Genomic DNA, 17,188 nt, shown 5'->3' with positions numbered 1-17,188 from the left:
CCGAAAATTATTTCCCTTGTGTGGCCCTGAGGTCAGAATTTGGATGCCCTTGATTAAAATGTCTTAAAGCTCTCCTTTAAGTCTGGACCCACCTGCCTTGAATACATACATGACTAGAGAAAATGACAAAAAAAAAAACCATATAGAGTTTAAGCCAGAATTATTTTTGTTAGGCATAATCGTAGGTAATTGTGAGAGTGTATATATTTAATTTTACATATACTAACTGCAGCAAGAATTGTATTCGCTCAATACTGGAAAAATGAAGACTTACCAGCGGAGGAAGTGTTAATTTAAAAAAATATTAAGAGTGTGCAGAAATGGATAGATTGACATTGAAAATGAAAGAGAAAGAAGACTCAGTTTATTTTAGAACATGGGATACTTTTTATAATTGGCTAGAAAAACGAGGTAGAGAGAAAGAAACTGAATATGTATTAGAAAACTAGACATTGAAGCCCAGACAATATGTTGCTGATAATATTTTAAGCACTTGTGATTATAAAAAATTAATAAAAATATATTTAAAAAAAAAAGTCTGGACCCACCTGCCTTGAAACACTTCCTGAATTACACTTTCTGTCTTCTATCCAACAAAGCTTTCCATACCCATTTTGCAAAAAGTCAAGAATGGGTGTTATAACAAGGTCTTGAAGACAGCTTTCCCTGTGTGCTTTGGGCCCCATTCAGACCTGATCAAGTGACTTGTCTGGTTTTGTTGCTACTGCCACGGGGGTGTAGATTTTTAACTCTGGATTTTTAATGTTACACATTGCCTGGTCACTGCATGTGAGTCGGGAAGGCTATATAAATTTGTTAAGTACGTACGTACCACTTGGTGGTTCTGATCATCAGTTTAGTTCTGGTTTAGTTTGCCTCACCAACCTGCTCCTTGAAAAGAGTTTTTTCAGTGTTCTTGCACTGCATCACAGTGCCCATTTGAACCCATCAATGTTGCGGAAGAACCAGGCCACTTTTCTGCCACTCGCTCAGCCCTGCAGAGAAACAGTGAAGAAAAACCAGATTGCCTTTGTTCTCCTCTGATGAGCAGCCTGAGATTGGATTAGCGTGAATTGTCTTGAACAGAGAAGGCTTGTCTTTCCGGCCAAGGCACTGGTGCCTTCTGAAAGGCACATACTGCACATGTATGCTGCTGGTCTTTGTATATACATACCCCACACACTTAGAAATGTCGGAGCACGTGCCTTGTGACTCACACACCCACTCTCCGGGTCCAGGAAGTGGCAAGAAGAGGAAATGATTGGTGCGGCCTTTCCTTTCCTTCCAGATGCTCAACATGCCACACTCCAAAGGCTGTGAAGCAGCCGCCATGAAGGTGAGCGACCCCTATTCCCAGTTTTCTTTCTAACGATAACTGACAGCCCCCGTCCATCGGTTTCCTGCCTCTGGAACAATGTGCTAGCTGGGAAATTCTTTGCTGGAAGTTAACTCTTTGGGTTGAAGAACCTGACTCTGGATAAAAGAGGTGGCGGGGGGGGGAGGGAGGTAGTGGCAGTAAATGAAAACCACATGTCCTGTCCAGAAAATCTTGGGAAGAGATGGAAGGTCAGTGGTAAGCAGAAAAGCAGAGTTGTAAGCCAGAAGACAGATAGAAAAGCACAGTGAGATGCATTTCTCCCCACTTTTGTTGGCCCTTGAAATGCCTTTTTCACTCTTTCGGTTTGCTCGCAGGAAGTTTTTTTTCATACAAGAAATGAGAACTTTGTGTTATAGTTAATGATGGGGAGAGAGAGTGTAACAGTTTAGCTGTAACAGTAGATTCCAAAACTTTAGGCTTCAGAGTTAGAGCAGTTTAGAACTTCAGAACTGCTGCTGTGTATGTGTGTGCGTGTTTGTGTATATACTATTGAGAAAACAAATAAGAACAGAGAAAAGTCATTTTGCCTTCTCGGTTACAAAGCTAACAGTCAGGAAGGGGATAGTTAAATTTCAGGGATGTGTAGGCTACAGTAGATTGGCAGGAATCCCGTAGGAGAGGGTTTAGCAAATCCACCCAGCCTTATGATGCAGAAGTGAGAGGCCACACTAGGTTTCTGTCAACCCCAACGGTCTTTTGTGATGAGGACTTTGGCTGGCTGACAACGCCAAATGGCCTTTGCAGACGGCAGTACTATGGCACAGACGTTTTGGGGAGTTTTTCCTCCAGCAAACTGCAATATCCTCAGCCGTCTCAGTGAAAGGAGGAACTGTTCCACTGACTGGAAATGTCAGTATTTTTCCAGCTCAGGAGACTTGGATCGACATGGGACTGTGAGCTTCGTCAGAGCTTTTGAACAAACCAGAAATGCCTGTTAGGTTGTGAAGCGGTCACTTAAGATAGAATCATGCAACATGTAGGGTAGGAATTTTGTGAGTGTGTGAGTGTGAGTGTACAAATGTTGTTCTCCCAACCCTGTTCTATTATTTGCTTTCTAAATGTCAGATTTATGTGATTAGGCATTAGGAAGTTTTGTTTGTGTTTAGCGCACTGCAACACAGTGCTAAAAAAGGGAGGGAATATTTGAATTATCTATATTCTGATGGGAAAATATTTTCTCTCCATGTGAGTCTATCAATGTAAGGGTTTGGATGGACTTCTAGATTGAGGTGTTTTTGTTAAGAAAACATTTCGGTTTTTTTCATTCATGGGTGCCACGTTGGTAAGCATTCAGAAACAATTAGAAAGAAATGCCACTCATTTGTTGGCTTAAAGGATGAATTTGATTCCATTTTTAAAAAAAGACTGTTGTTTAAATAGATGAGAAGAATTAGATTTTGCTGGTTCATTACAGAAATGATAAATATACGATCCAATTTTTGATTTCACTTATTTTCGCATATTGGAATTAGTAAATGTGCATAGAGAAAATAGGTTGATCGCATATTGTTTAATCCAAGCTAATTTTAAAAACAACTGGTAAATTAATGGAATATGGGCCCATTCTGAAAATCTGGGAAGTTTTCATAATATTGAAAAAAGATCTTTCTTTAAACACAGAAATATCTGCAGATGAGGAACAAGACAGTGTATTCCCACCACTCTAAAGCCATTAACATTCTTTATCTTAGCATCTGCTATTCTGAATATGGACAAACTAAAATGTATGACTCCCATAAATTATGTCTAGAGAATCCTGTACTAAGGCAGTTGCCTACTCTGTGACATAGGTGGGATCTGCACTTGATTTATAACTGTAACTTGCCCCATATTGGTTTTATTGATAAATCTGGGTTGATTATGTGGTGATTCAGGGGTGGAATCATGGGACAGAGTTAGAAAATACATCACAGTTGATTCATAATTCTGCTTTTTTCCCCAGCTCATTTTTTTTGCCCTACTTGCCCTTGCAAATCTCACAGTTCCTGTAGTCTCACAAGGTAAGAAGCTAGCTATTTTTTGACATCTGTCTAGATATGTGTGTCCCCTCATCTCCACAGTAGTGACCAGAAATGAGTTTTGTTCATTTATTTCACTCTACAGTGAAATGAACAGCATAATAATTTAGTAAATAACATTTCCTATGACTGTCGACCTTTCATGCTATCTGATGCATGGGAATCTTTCAAGAGTTACAGGAAAACCTAGCAAAGCCTTACAGCTTAGAGCCTGAGATTACCTGGGTGATCCAAAGGTCAGTTATTTATACTTCCTAAAGCCATTTTATCTGCATCCCAGCAGGAATGACCAACTGTCAAGCAGAGTATAGCTCTCCCACCCTCCACAATGTAAGAAAAAGATCCCGTAGTTTAATTTTGCATCTCTTAGTTGGTGTGTTTGCTTACTGGCATTATGACAGCAATTCAGTCCATATCCATGCAGTTCTTATACAGATCAGAGATTCTAAAAGATCCTTTTTACTTAATTGTAGTACTGGGCTTTTTTGTTGTTGTGCTTTTCTTAAATTCACAGAGAAATACTTATTTATCTGGAAGTTACCCACTGATTTATCCTTGGTCCTAGTCAATATAATTTGCAGCTAGCGTGGGACAATTTTTGATGGTGTATGTAATTTATAAAGATGCATTCAGATAAATTAAGATGGGGAGAGGAACAAAAAAAAAAAACAATGCAGGGGATCCCCTTTTATCACCTCCTGTTTTCCCTTTTTGCTTTAATACCCAGAAGAGGTGGGAAGGAAGATATCTGGAGGATTGAGCTAAAAAAATATTGTGATTAATTTTATTCTTGAGATGAAAATTAATTCTCTTTAAACAAGCCAAAACATATGCTGGCATTTTCCATATTTATTTTTTTTAAAAAAACCCATAGTGACAATTTCACATCTTTTCTTGCATGCATTGCAAAGCTGAGAGCCAGATTGTCTTTTTAAAAATTATTTTTAAATATTTGCAAACTGCTGGCAGAAAGAAAGATGAGGAAATGTACCCAACTTGGGATCATAAGCTTACTACAAAGGATGAGAAGAAGAAGAAGGGAGTATGGGACATGTTATGAAGGAAGGATGACCATCCTGGCATCAAATAATTGTACAGGTAGTCCTTGACTTATGACCAAAATTGAGTTCAAAATTTCTGTTTACTAACCAAGGTAGTTGTTAAGTGAGTTTGTCCCATTTTACAACCTTTCTTGCCACAGTTAAGTGAATCTGCTTCCTGAGTAATTCTGGGAGCTGAAGTCCACAGGTCCTAAAGTTGCTAAGATTGGACAGCCCTGGACTAGAGTATTGGTGAGGAGCCTATGGGACCTTGGGCTATCTTCAACCCATGAGAAATCTTTTTCTAACCCATGTCTCCTATTCAGGCTGGAGCACCCTCCTTATCACTTTCAGTATTAAAATCTCCCGTGCCTGGCTGCAAGATCTTACTTTTCCAATGACAGCTCTGTTCATTGGTGGTTTCCATTTGTTCTTTCATTCAAGGTGGTGTTGAGTTTAAGCTATGTTTTTTATGGTTGCATTTTATATATCTAGTTTTATTTATATCCTGTTTTGCTATAAATTGATGGAAGGTATTGGTAATTGGCAGGATCACTTTAGAAACTTTCTCCTAGCAAACCATGTTAGGCGCCACCCAGGTCATCACCACTCTAGAAATTTATGGCATCTTCTGGAGTACTTCAACTATTGTTTTGCCAAACTAACAGTAATGTAGACAGGTTTTATGTCACTTCACTGATAGCTGGATGATGCAATGCAATCTACATGCTGTAAATCACTATGACAGAAATTAGTGATGACATCTGAGGAAGGAACAATCTTGGAAGTAACTGCCTTTAGGTCATCAGATTGAAGTGAATTCAATTTGTTTCCCTGTTCAACTTTGGTGACCTCTGGAGAGTTTGATTTCCCTCTCTTTTCTTTTTATCTCAACTCAATCTGTTACTCAAGGACAATGTTTCTCAACCTTGTCAACTTTAAGACATGTGGACTTCAACTCCCAGAATTTCTAGGAGTTGAAGTCCACACACCTGGAGTTGGAATCCATATGTCTTAAAATTGCCAAGGTTGAGAAACATTGCTCAAGGATGTGATAAGAATAAAAAGGGAAGTAAGCACTGTTCTGAACAATTTGGAGAAAAGATGAAGATATACCCCAAAACAGTTGGAGAGTCAGACAGAAAAAGGATATTAAGCTGTCTCCATCTTGATTCAGTTTCAGGTAGTCCAACTTTGACAGTTCAGAAGGAAGAAGATGCTGAAGGAATTCAAACCACAACAGAATTTTTGCTGAGTACCGTGGGTAAGTCTCTTACCAAAATAGCTGGCAATAGCCAATCTTACTCAGCTAAGCTAGCATTTGTGTCTAATTAAGTATACATTTCCTATTCCTAGATTGTTTTGCTTCCCTGAAGATGTATTTTTAGAAGAGAACTAATTGATCGGACAAAAGGGCTAATTTCCTTAAGATGCTGTTTCATTCCTTTAAAATCTTGCTGAGCATATAGTTTATGCCATATAATGGAACATTTGAGCGCAATTTGGAGCTGTCATTGAGTCCAATGCATAACACTTTTTGAAAGCCAGGGGGTTAAGATTCTTGAGATTGGAGAATTAATTTTAAAAAGAAATGAATCTGCTGTAAAGTGATTCGTTCTTTTTTTTCCCTTAGCATTCTTCTCCCCATATTTCTGCTTCCCAGATAGGTTTGTGACACAATTATTAAAGTCTCCAAAGCATCTGAGTTGGTAAATGGATCTAGACATAGTGATAGGGGGATGAGTGAACTGCTAAGTTCTCATGTATGGAGAGGACATATTTTACTTTATGATTTAATGCAAATACTTTCATGATTTAATGAAACACTTGGTGTTCTCTGAGTTTGTCTCTTTCCTCATTACCAGGCTAGGTAACATCATCATACAGAGAGCCTGTTTGGTATAGTGGTTAAGGCAGCAGACTATAGAAACTGGGAGACTGGGAGTTCTAGGCCTGCTTTAGGCATGAAGCCAGCTGGGTGACATGAGCCAGTCCCTCCCTCTCAGCAAGCAATGGCAAACCAATTCTTTGAAGAATATTGTGGGGTTAAAGAGTCAGCAAACTCCATTTTCCCATCACAGGGCTGATGTTATCTAGCCTGGTAATAAAATGTCTGCAGGGGGAAAAAAAAGTCTTGGAGAACACCATGAACCAAACATTTCAACCCAGAGCTATATAGTTATTATTCATTGTTTGAAATGATCACTGGATCATTTGTATTCATTAAAAAAACCTCCCTTTTTATGAACTTGTAATCCCTTAATTTGAGGTAGAGTCAGGGCAACTGGGTGGAGGTGGACATTTAACCCTCAGTTGAAATGTAACCTTAGGGTGAGAGAGAAATTCATCTATTTAATACATTTTTCCTTTCTATGCTTTGTTTTTCTATGACAGGGGTGTTAGCGAATGAAAGTCATAATGCAGAAAATCTAACTTTTCTGCAAGAGAATGTATCAACAAATGGTATGTGATATTGTGTACATTGTTATATGTTTAGTCCACGTAGTTCACTTGTTCCTATTGGCAGCTGTCATCCAATTAAACCAATCAAAGAGGACAGTTTTGATTGATGTCCAAACCCAGCATGAGATTTAAGTCACAGTTTGTGAGCTGACATAAAAACATATTTGAATATTGGAATTATGGTTAAGGATTCCCTTTCTCTGCTTAATGCTTAGTTGAAGAACCTGTATAGTGGATAGGGAAAATCCACAAAATAACAATTTTTTCCTAAGGGCATTCTTTTCTTGAGCTGTTATAGAAGTGATACCAGCTGAAGTGACAACACCAGCTGAAGTGACAGTGGCTCTCGGCACAAGCATTGTGCAATCCAAGAACACTCCAGGTGAGTCCAAAGAGCACAAAGAATTTTGAAATAAATTCTGAAACACCTTGAAAATCAGACCCAAAAAATCCCAGAAGTCTCTTTCACAGGGGAACATAACGTTCAAGGATGATGTTCTTGGCACAGTAAAATTTTCCTCTGGCATTATCTTTTCCAGAAGATTCCACACCTCAACTACCATCTGTTGACCAAGAAAAGAGAAGAGGTATTTCTTTAATTTATTTATGAAAGATTTAAAGATTTCTGAACTGTTGGCTATGCTGGGCAAACGTTTCCAAGATGACAGATTCTTATCAACATTAATGAAGATCTGAGGTAACATATTAACATCTATTGAACAATAAAATCTACAGTCTTAAGTAAATGCTGAAGTAAATATAAGTATGTTTTTCAGTTCTGACATTTCCCCATCAATATGTTTCCACCTCTTTCCATAGATGCTGAGATGAAAGAATATAATGATTTCTTCTTTTATGGTGAGTTTCAAACTGGACCAGGTCCAATTCTTTAAGGGAGATTTCCAAATTCCTGCAAAAAAAAAATGGCTTGAGGGAAAAAATATTAAAATAAAATGTATATGTTACTATCAACGTGTGAAATTAAGCATTTTACAGAATGCCTACGAAATCTATAGAATGCCAAAAAGTGGATGTCAAAATATGAAATGCTTAATATTTCACACATTTCCTAGGCATTCTTTGCAACACCAAAAGGCAAACCGGCAAAGTATAAAATGCCCTCACTAAAATGCCACTCTTGCCTTCCTTGTTGCAACAAGTAGGTCAATACTGGTCTTTTTCTGTTGTTTCTTTCAGTAAGGAAGTCCTGTGATTTATTTTGTATTTCTTCTTTTATTTTCATATATGTTTTTTTCAATGAAGGATTAGGGCTAGGGTTAGGATTAGGGTTAATCCTAACTAATTCTTTTCATAACTCTTTTCATAAGTTGCTTAAATAGTTTTTGTCATTCTGCCTAATGCCTAGGTACTATATACAATGCCTAGGGAAAGTATATAGCATATTAAAATAACACATTTCATTCTTTGCCTAGAAATGTTACACATTCTATAGATTTCCTAGGCATTCTATATACTATGCCACCTTTTAACACATTACTGATGCATATATGTATGTATACACACACACACACACACACACACACACACACGTATTGGGATGAGGAACCTGAGGTCCTCCAGATATTGATGACCAATGGAGAGAGATTCTGGCACTCGTTTGACCACATTGGAAGGCTCACAGGTGCTCTGATGCCCATGTACCCAATGGTTATATTTATACCACTTGTTAAAACCTGATATGCTGGAAACTTAGTGGTTACATTCACACAACGCTTTAAGCATGGTCAATGTTTGGTGTTTTTTTTTAATTTGAGGGTATTTTGGTGGCTTTACACATTGTGCAAACCCAGCTTATTTGGTTTGTTCATGATTCAAAATACTAAAGCCAGAAAAAAAATGAATGATCTGGGAAGCAAGTTAGACAGGTATGAATGCAGGTATGAACGCAGTGCCTTCCATTAAACATCAATGGATGCTCTCTTTTCAGTTCCAGATGTCCCAAATTTATTGACCTTTCTCCATTTGTCTTTCAGATTATGACTCCTTGCGCAAGTGGGGTTTGGTAGCTGCTGCCATCCTTTTCATCTTGGGCATTCTCATTCTTACCTGTAAGCCTGAGAGACTGGAATGAATGAATGAATGAAATTTATCTTATTAACTAAAGATGGAAAGAGAAGGATGAAATAAAAGAACAGAACCATATAACCCTAGTTTAGTTTTAACAATTATGGTTAACATTAATCAGTTCATTACATTGGCCTTGTGTTGGCTTTCTCAGCAATGTTATCTGCCTAACTGAAAATGCTAGAGAATAACATCACACCATTAATATCGCCGTTTCAAATCAGAGGTACTTCAGAAAAATGGCAACGTTTAACACTTAACTTTGCTATCAATTTCTATGGCTGCCTATCCATCCAAAGAAAATCTGGGTAGTGGATTTGAAATCAAAAGAGTTAAATGTTATTTAATTTTATTTAATGTTCAGGAAAGGCCTTGGGAAGCACATAGTTAGGACACAGTCTTTTGTACCATGACTTGGCGATCCAATGCCTTGGTTGGCTTTAAAGATGCTATGTAGGCTGCTATTTTGACCATAGGGCAAACTTTAGGGCAGTGGTTCTCAACCTTTTTAATGCCGCGACCCCCCCCAACCGGTCGTAAGCCGAGGACTACTCAACCGGTCGTAAGTCGAGGACTACTCAACTGGTGCAGCACCGTTTGCAGAATGGGACTTTTGGCGGGCTCAGCAGGGCAGAGACAGCCTGGACAATTCCTATTGGCTTTTGAAAGCCAATAGAATAAAAGGGAGTAGCCCAGCTAAGGAAAAGGGGGGAAAATGGTGGACTGCGTTGTTTGGCGACCCCCGTGAAATGGTCGTTCGACCCCAAATAGGATCCCGACCCACAGGTTGAGAACCACTGCTCTAGGGCAAGGGTAGCTCTTTTATGACTCGTGGACTTCAACTCTAGGGCAAAGTGATGGTGATGGTGGAGGTTCTATCTAGCTTACCAGATATGCTCAACCACAATCCTAGCACTTTAGTCTACACAAACATTAGTGTTAGAGGCAGATGACGTGCCATCTCTTCCCATTCTGTTCTGAATTCTAGGAAAGAGCATTCCTCAAATACTTTGTTTCCTTCCTTTTCTCTTGCAGGTGATAAACATGGGAAATTTCCACGATGCCGAGGGAAAAAGCAGGCAAGGTAAGCCTATTACTGGGTTGCCCATTCTATCCCCTTATTTTGGTGCACTTGATTGCACGAAAAATGGAATGGAGGAATAGCATTGTGCTTGAGAAATATGTCCGATTCTCATGCATAATTAACTCTGATCCTGATTCCTGATCTTTTACAGAACATATGTTGTGTCACTGCCTTGAAACCTCTTTGCCGGAAGCCTCAAAAGACTACTGGGAATGCTTTGGCTCCACCAGGGGTATCCTTTCTTATGGCAAAGAAATGTTTGATGTTCTCCCAAAACCATCTTCCTCCCATGTGAGCTTTCCATTTGTGCTTATTATGATCTTGCAACATAAGTTCATTTCTATTGTCCTCTCCCTAAATTATCTTTCTGTTACATTAAACTAGTTCCTTGGCACAACCACAATTCGTTGTTCCTTTCTTTGCCTGCCGGAGATCAGGGCAATGTGAATTATGGCTATTGTTCTTGGTTGCTTAGCAAAATTGGTCTGTGCAAATTCTCTGCCAAGAAATCTCAAGTTCTGTTCTCTCAATAAATTTTTGGCATTGTCTGTTGCTTCTAAATTTCCTGACATTGACTCTGTGCTGTTTTTGGCCTGGTGTGGGTGTCGGTTATATTTACATATCCTTGTTCTGAAAGAAGCTATGACAGCAGAGCTATTATCATGGGATCTGGAAGCTGTCAAATTACATGACAAGGTAGAAAGATTCAGAAAAAGGGAGGAGGTTTTATAAGAGACAAAAAAATAGTTCTCTGCGTGAACACATCATATTAAACTATAATCTGGTTTATTGGGCTTTGGTTCCTCATAATGGGGGGAATTCAGCCATCGTAGTTAGCAATCCATGTTGAATAACCCCAGATAATTAAAATGTATTCAATAAACCCATAATTAAGCACATCACTGCTTACTGCAGTGGGTGAATTAGAACTGGGATTTATGGCACTGCCGTCTCTACAAAAGGTAGGAGAAAATATATGAGTCGAGATCAGGCTTATGAAAATGCATAGTACTGTATATTGCTTTAGCTATGAAAACCGGTTCTCAAATCAAATCAAATCAACCTTTATTGTCATAATATGTGTACAATGAGATTGACTAAGCCTCCCTTCGTGCACCCCCCTGACACAATTCACAGTGACAACAACACACAATCTTATTACACTACGTGAACTTATTGCACAATGTGCTGGCCCCGCAAGTCTATCATATATGGAGTTATTTCCCACTCAGGAGTCTGACAGCCCTTGGGTAGAAACTGTTCTTCAGCCTGTTGCTGTGGCTGGCTATGCTTCTATATCTCCTGCCCGATGGTAGGAGAGTAAAGAAGTGCTGACCAGGGTGTGAGTCGTCCCTGAGGATTTTCCTCGTTCTTCTAAGGCAGCGGGCCCTAGCGATGTTGTCTAGTGGTGTCAGGGGACAGCCTACAATGTTTTGTGCTGTGCTCATCACCCTCTGTAATGTCTTTCTATCCACGGCTGTAAAATAAGTGATATTTTAGCCCAGGGCTTTTCAACCAGTGGTATGGGTACCACCTGTGGTACATTGGCACCTGGCAGGTGGTACGCGACCATCCTAGAAAAGTGGTAGTGGGGGAGGGGAATGAGCTGAACCGATGGCAGCACCGCACAAGCCTGAGCGAGTGATGGCTGGAGCTGCAGGGCTGTCAGGGCTCAGTGGAAGCACCAGGATCAGCACCAGGCTCCAGCTGGAACTCGGCGCTGATCCTGGCGCTTCTGCTGAGCCCAGAAGAAGCACCGATCAGCTGGAATGTTGCAGCATCTCCAGGGTCTTGTGATTTACATTCAGATACTTGGCAACTGATTCATATTTATGACAGTCACAGTGTCCCAGGGTCATGTGAAGTGACCAAAACCTGCTGCAACCACCCAGCAGACGGGGGAAATAAAAACCAAACACCCCCCACCCCACCCCCACTGCCAATCCTCAACAGAAATGCTCACAACAATGAAAATCTCGGACAGGAGGAAGAGCGCCGCTGGGCGGGCAGGCAGCTGTCTTGCTAGGCTGAGGCTTGGGGGGGCACTTTTTTCAGTGCTGCTGCAACTTCTAAGGTCACTAAGTGAGCTGTTGTAAGTCGAGGACTACCTGTACTTCATCACTTTCCCCACCCCTCCTTTTTTTTGGGTCATCAGGTTTTTGACACCTCGCTAGGCGACTGATGGTACTCAGACGTTGCCATATCCTACAAGTGGTACAATGGGTGAAAAGGTTGAAAAGCCCTGCTTTAGCCAATGATTTTGGAGATGTACTGAAAGCAAAATAAATCAGCCTCCCTCCTACTGCGTATTGTAGATCTTGTGGAATTCTTGCCACGATTGTTATTTAAGGTAGTTAGTTAATGGTTAACATTGGAAAGTTGAATAATTTTTTTTTTTAAAAAAAAAACACCCTCCAAAACTCAATCCTAGGAAGCTGATGTTCTGTAAAGCAACGTATCAGCCTACACCAGGGGTAGGCAACCTTGGCTCTTTTATGACTTGTGGACTTCAACTCCCAGAATTCCTGAGCCAGCCATGTTGAGGGGAAAGGGAGAGGTTTCCAAGCTGACCTATGCTGGCTCAGGAATTCTGGGAGTTGAAGTCCACGAGTCATAAAAGAGCCAAGGTTGCCTAACCCTGGCCTACACAATGGTCCTACTGTATCGGTCAGTGTTTTTCAACCTTGGCAATTTTAAGACATGTAGACTTCAATTCCCAGAATTCCTCCACCAGCCATGTTGAAGTCCACACATCTTAAAATGGCTAAGCTTGAAAAACATTAATGTAGGTCCTACATCTATCCTTAAAAAAATAAAAAGCTGAATAGCCGAAGCCCAACATTTTTCTTGAAATGTTGCCCTTAAATTGTCGAGGTTAACCAAAGGTGATCCTGGGGAATCATTTTAGGGGAATTAACCAAAGCAACAGGGAATGAAAATTCTAGAAGATTTTATATCTAATACATATGCTATATGATTGTGCCTGTATTTCCTTGAATGTTTTTAAAATATTTGTGCAAGGCTTGCATGCAAATATCCATCCTTCCATCTCAGACATGAAACAAAACCAGCCCAAGCCTTCCTCACATATGTCTGAGGAAATGTACAGGAAAGTATAAACAGAACGTAATATGACTTTTCAAAATGAATCCCTGTTAAAAGTATGTGAAACAGAAAAACGCTAAACCAGGGGTTCTCAACCTTGGCAACTTTAAGACTTGTGGACTTCAACTCCCAGAATTCCTCTGCCAGCTTTGCTGGCTGAGGAATTCTGGGAGTTGAAGTCCACAAGTCTTAAAGTTGCCAAGGTTGAAAAGCCCTGCGCTAAACCTTGGGAAATAGTTATGAGAAGACCGTGGAAGATTTCGACCAGAAGGTGGCAGCAGAAAGATTCTTGTAGCTTTTTGAATTTCTACATTAAAAATATGTGCAACCAGGCTGCATTTAGAATTTGGGCTTCTTAAGTTATGGAATTCCATCTTTTCCTGAATTCAGTCTTTTTTTTTCTTTTTTTAAAACATGTCAAATAGAGGCATACTGTGATTTTACATAATTATGTGTTTCTCCCATTTCTTTTCCTCCATCCATCAAAAAATTCCAAAGGGAAAGAATCTCTTGTGACTATTTTTTACAATGATTGAACAAGCCTGTTGGATCCTGAGTTCTTTATCAATAGACATCATTTTGCAACCACTGTTAAGGAAACAGTGAATAATTGTACATTCCAGTTTTATTATTGTAGGATAATCGGGGTAGATTGAATTTCTGGTCCCTATAGAGCAGTGGTTCTCAACCTTTTTAATGCCGCGACCCCCAACCGGTCGTAAGTTGAGGACTACTCAACCAGTTGTAAGTCGAGGACTACTCAACTGGTGCAGCACCGTTTGCAGAATGGGACTTTTGGTGGGTTCAGCAGGGCAGAGACAGCCTGGACAATTCCTATTGGCTTTTGAAAGCCAATAGAATTAGACTCTATTCAAGAGAGTCTATTCTATTGGCTTTCAAAAGCCAATAGAATAAAAGGGAGTAGCACAGCTAAGGAAAAAGGGGAAAAAAATGGCAAACTGCATTGTTTGGCGACCCCTGTGAAATGGTCGTTCGACCCCAAATGGGGTCCCGGCCCACAGGTTGACAACTACTTCTATAGAGATTATTACTGTATGTACATAGGTAGATGGCACAACTGGGCTTGACTCAAGATAAGGTAAGAAGGTAAGATAACCTTTATTGTCATTTTATTTTTACTGTGGTTACACTGGCACACATTAAAAATGAAATTCTGTTACTTGCTCTCAGAAGTGTACACATACATAACACCCACACAAACATGCTATATACAACATATGTACAGTAACTGTGAGAGGGACCTTGGAGTCCTAGTGGGCAATCACTTGACCATGAGCCAGCAGTGTGCAGCAGCAGCCAAAAAAGCCAATACAATCCTGGGTTGTATAAACAGAGGCATAGAATCAAGATCACACGAAGTACTAGTACTGCTTTACAAAGCCCTAGGAAGACCACACCTGGAATACTGCAGCCAATTTTGGTCACCAAAGTTTGGGGAAAAAAATTCAGAGAAGAGTAACTAAGATGATCAAAGGCCTGGAGACTAAAACATGTGAAGACCAGTTGCGGGACTTGGGTTTGGCCAGTCTAAATTAAAGAAATAGGGGAGACATGATAGCAGTGTTCCAGTATCTGAGGGGCTGCCACAAGGCAGAGGGGGCAGGTTGTTCACCAGAGCACCAGAGGAAAGGATGAGGAACAATGGCTGGAAACTGATCAAGGAGAGAAGCAACCTGGAATTGAGGAGAAACTTCTTGACAGTGAGGACAATCAACCAGTGAAACAGCTTGCCACCAGAAATTGTGGACGCTCCATCACTGGAGATTTTTAAGAAGAAACTACACAACCATCTGTCTGAGATGGTAAATGTTATGTCCCGAGCCTTGCAAACGGCTCGGTCGTTTGCAGGCAGTCCCGGGCAGGTGCAAAGCTGCCCGGGACCAGACAGGCTGTCGCCAGCGCCATGCGCATGCGCGGGTGCTGGCGCGGGAAAAGTAACACAATTACCCGGGAGTTGCCTATATAAGAGGCTGCGAGCGTTTGGGAAGCCATGAAGCCATCTACTTGTAAGCTGAACGCAGAATAAAGAAAACTGAGAACTCCAACTGCTTCTCGTGTCTGCTTTGTGCCAAGGACTCAACACTGGCGACGAGGATGGGATGCCTTACACCGCCTGGAAAGGAAGAAGTGTAAGCTTACCCAAGTGAGTCCTGAGCGGCGGAACGGCGTCGACTAGGCAGCTGCCCGCCAATCCAGTGCGCATTCGGGGGTAGGCTGGCTGATAGACCCGTCTCCTGAAGATGGCGAAAGGCTTTCGGAGTTCGACGTTTCACATCCAGAGCGGTGGGAGTCCTACATAGCCAGGGTGGAGAACTACTTCAAGGCAAACCAAGTGAGGGAAGAGAGCTTGAAGGCTGCCACCCTGCTTTGCGTTTGCGGTCAAGACGCCTTCGACATCGCAGAAAACCTTGCAGCACCTGTTCCAGTAGAGTCTGTCAGCTACGCAGATCTGAAGAAGCTACTGAAGGAGCACTTCCACCCCAAGATGTCCGTCATCGCATGGCGCCACACCTTCGAGCAGAGGGATCAATGGTCCGGCGAGTCGGCCAAAGAATACATCGCCGCATTACGGAAGGCCGCCAAGCACTGCGAGTTCAAAGACCTCGAAGAACGACTGAGGGATCGATTCGTGTGCGGGTTAAGGCATCGAGATCTACAACAGAGACTTTTCGCTAAAGAAGAATTGTCCTTCCAAGATGCCTTAAGGGAAGTCACCGCAGAAGAAGCAGCAGGCAGCGCTGTCAAGAACATGCGGCCGATCAGAAACAGTCCAGAGGTTGCATCCGTGCACCAGGAAGACGTCCAAAGAAACTCCGAGGAGGATCCGGACGAGGAAGTCGACCGTCTCCACCCCACGAAGGAAGAAAAACAGAAGGGAAGCTCTTCAGCTCCGCTCAAGTGCATCGGCTGTGGAGGTCGCCACAGGAGAACCGACTGCAAGTTCCGCTCCGCTACCTGCCGGGCATGCGGCAAACAAGGACACATTGCAGCTGTGTGTCTGGGCCAACGAAAGGTACAACCTCAGGAAGAACTGCGCCTGAAAGGAGCCAGATTCCCCAGCCAGAATAGGGTAGGGTTTTGCGCTTCGCGAAGAAGCATCCTTAGGACAGGCACACACAAGCCCATTAAGAAAAAGCTGTCACTCAAGGTGAAGCTACAAGGGGTTCCATTAATCTATGGAACTAGACACAGGGTCTGCCCTTTCAATCATCTCCTTGCATACATTTAGGAAGATTTGTTCCGGTAGTGGAACTCAGGCCAAGTTAAGGCCTTCTGACATTGTGTTAACAGATTTTCAAAATTCAAGAGTGTGTGTTAAGGGGGAGGCCACCCTTAACGTGCAATACAAGAGTTTTGAAGGTCCACTAGACTTATTAGTAGTAGGGGGTGAACGAACGAGTCTCATAGGACTCGATTGGTTTGAGGCCCTGGGGATACACGTCACAGGACTCAACAGTTTACAAACACTCGACCTACAGGAAGTCTGCAAAGAATTTGCAGATGTTTTCAGCCCCCAGCTGGGCACATTCAAAGGACCCCCTGTGTCCTTAAAGCTAGACCCCACTGTCACTCCCATTAGAATTAAAGCAAGAAGGGTCCCTTTTGCTTTAAAGAGTAAAATTGACACTGAGTTAGACAAACTGATCCAACAGGGAATTCTAGAACCTGTTGATTCCAGTCCTTGGGAGACCCCATTGTCACGCCTCTAAAGGCAAATGGGGACATTCGCATTTGTGCTGATTACAAATGCACTCTTAATAAGGCATTGCAGCAACATGCCTATCCTGTTCCTGTGGTCAGTCACATTCTGGCCTCCCTCAAGGGGGGGCGTGTTTTTGCAAAGCTTGACCTAGCTCAAGCATATCAACAGCTGCCTGTTGATGATGATGCTGCTATAGCTCAGACTATTGTGACCCACAGAGGGGCCTTTAAAGTAAAAAGGCTACAGTTTGGAGTGAATGTCGCTCCTGGGATCTTCCAAAGCGTAATGGAA

General features: G+C 41.5%; 1 protein-coding gene across 8 annotated transcripts; it reads left to right on the top strand.

Moving 5' to 3' along the window:
* Positions 1–1,100: 1,100 nt before the first annotated feature.
* FXYD5 (FXYD domain containing ion transport regulator 5) lies at positions 1,101–10,629 on the top strand. 8 transcript variants are annotated; one of them, XM_039325800.1, is made up of 11 exons: positions 1,101–1,336; positions 3,321–3,378; positions 4,366–4,494; positions 5,614–5,700; positions 6,831–6,899; positions 7,189–7,281; positions 7,439–7,486; positions 7,719–7,757; positions 8,894–8,968; positions 10,020–10,068; positions 10,220–10,629. In XM_039325800.1, exons 1-11 carry the CDS (start codon positions 1,289–1,291, stop codon positions 10,242–10,244), a joined length of 720 nt encoding a protein of 239 aa, XP_039181734.1. In that variant the 5' UTR covers positions 1,101–1,288; the 3' UTR covers positions 10,245–10,629. The 8 variants fall into 8 exon arrangements, with proteins under 8 accessions (XP_039181734.1, XP_039181737.1, XP_039181730.1 ...); XM_039325796.1 differs by lacking the exon at positions 1,101–1,336 and adding an exon at positions 2,013–2,271 and having other exon boundaries at positions 7,442–7,486; XM_039325795.1 differs by lacking the exon at positions 1,101–1,336 and adding an exon at positions 2,017–2,271.
* Positions 10,630–17,188: the final 6,559 nt, after the last annotated feature.

Source organism: Crotalus tigris, unplaced genomic scaffold (genome assembly GCF_016545835.1).
Source record: "Crotalus tigris isolate CLP2741 ecotype Arizona unplaced genomic scaffold, ASM1654583v1 scf7180000024338.4412243, whole genome shotgun sequence".
NCBI lineage: Eukaryota > Metazoa > Chordata > Lepidosauria > Squamata > Viperidae > Crotalus > Crotalus tigris.
The sequence above is the reverse complement of the archived record's forward strand: the minus strand, read 5'-3'. Positions and strand labels throughout refer to the sequence as shown.

Coding starts and splice junctions, on each gene's coding strand:
- FXYD5 (XM_039325795.1), top strand. CDS start 2,110: ATGGCCTTTGCAGACGGCAGTACTATGGCACAGACGTTTTGGGGAGTT. Junction 3,379..4,365: donor AGTTCCTGTAGTCTCACAAG/GTAAGAAGCTAG, acceptor AACTGCTGGCAG/AAAGAAAGATGAGGAAATGT. Junction 7,282..7,438: donor GCAATCCAAGAACACTCCAG/GTGAGTCCAAAG, acceptor TATCTTTTCCAG/AAGATTCCACACCTCAACTA.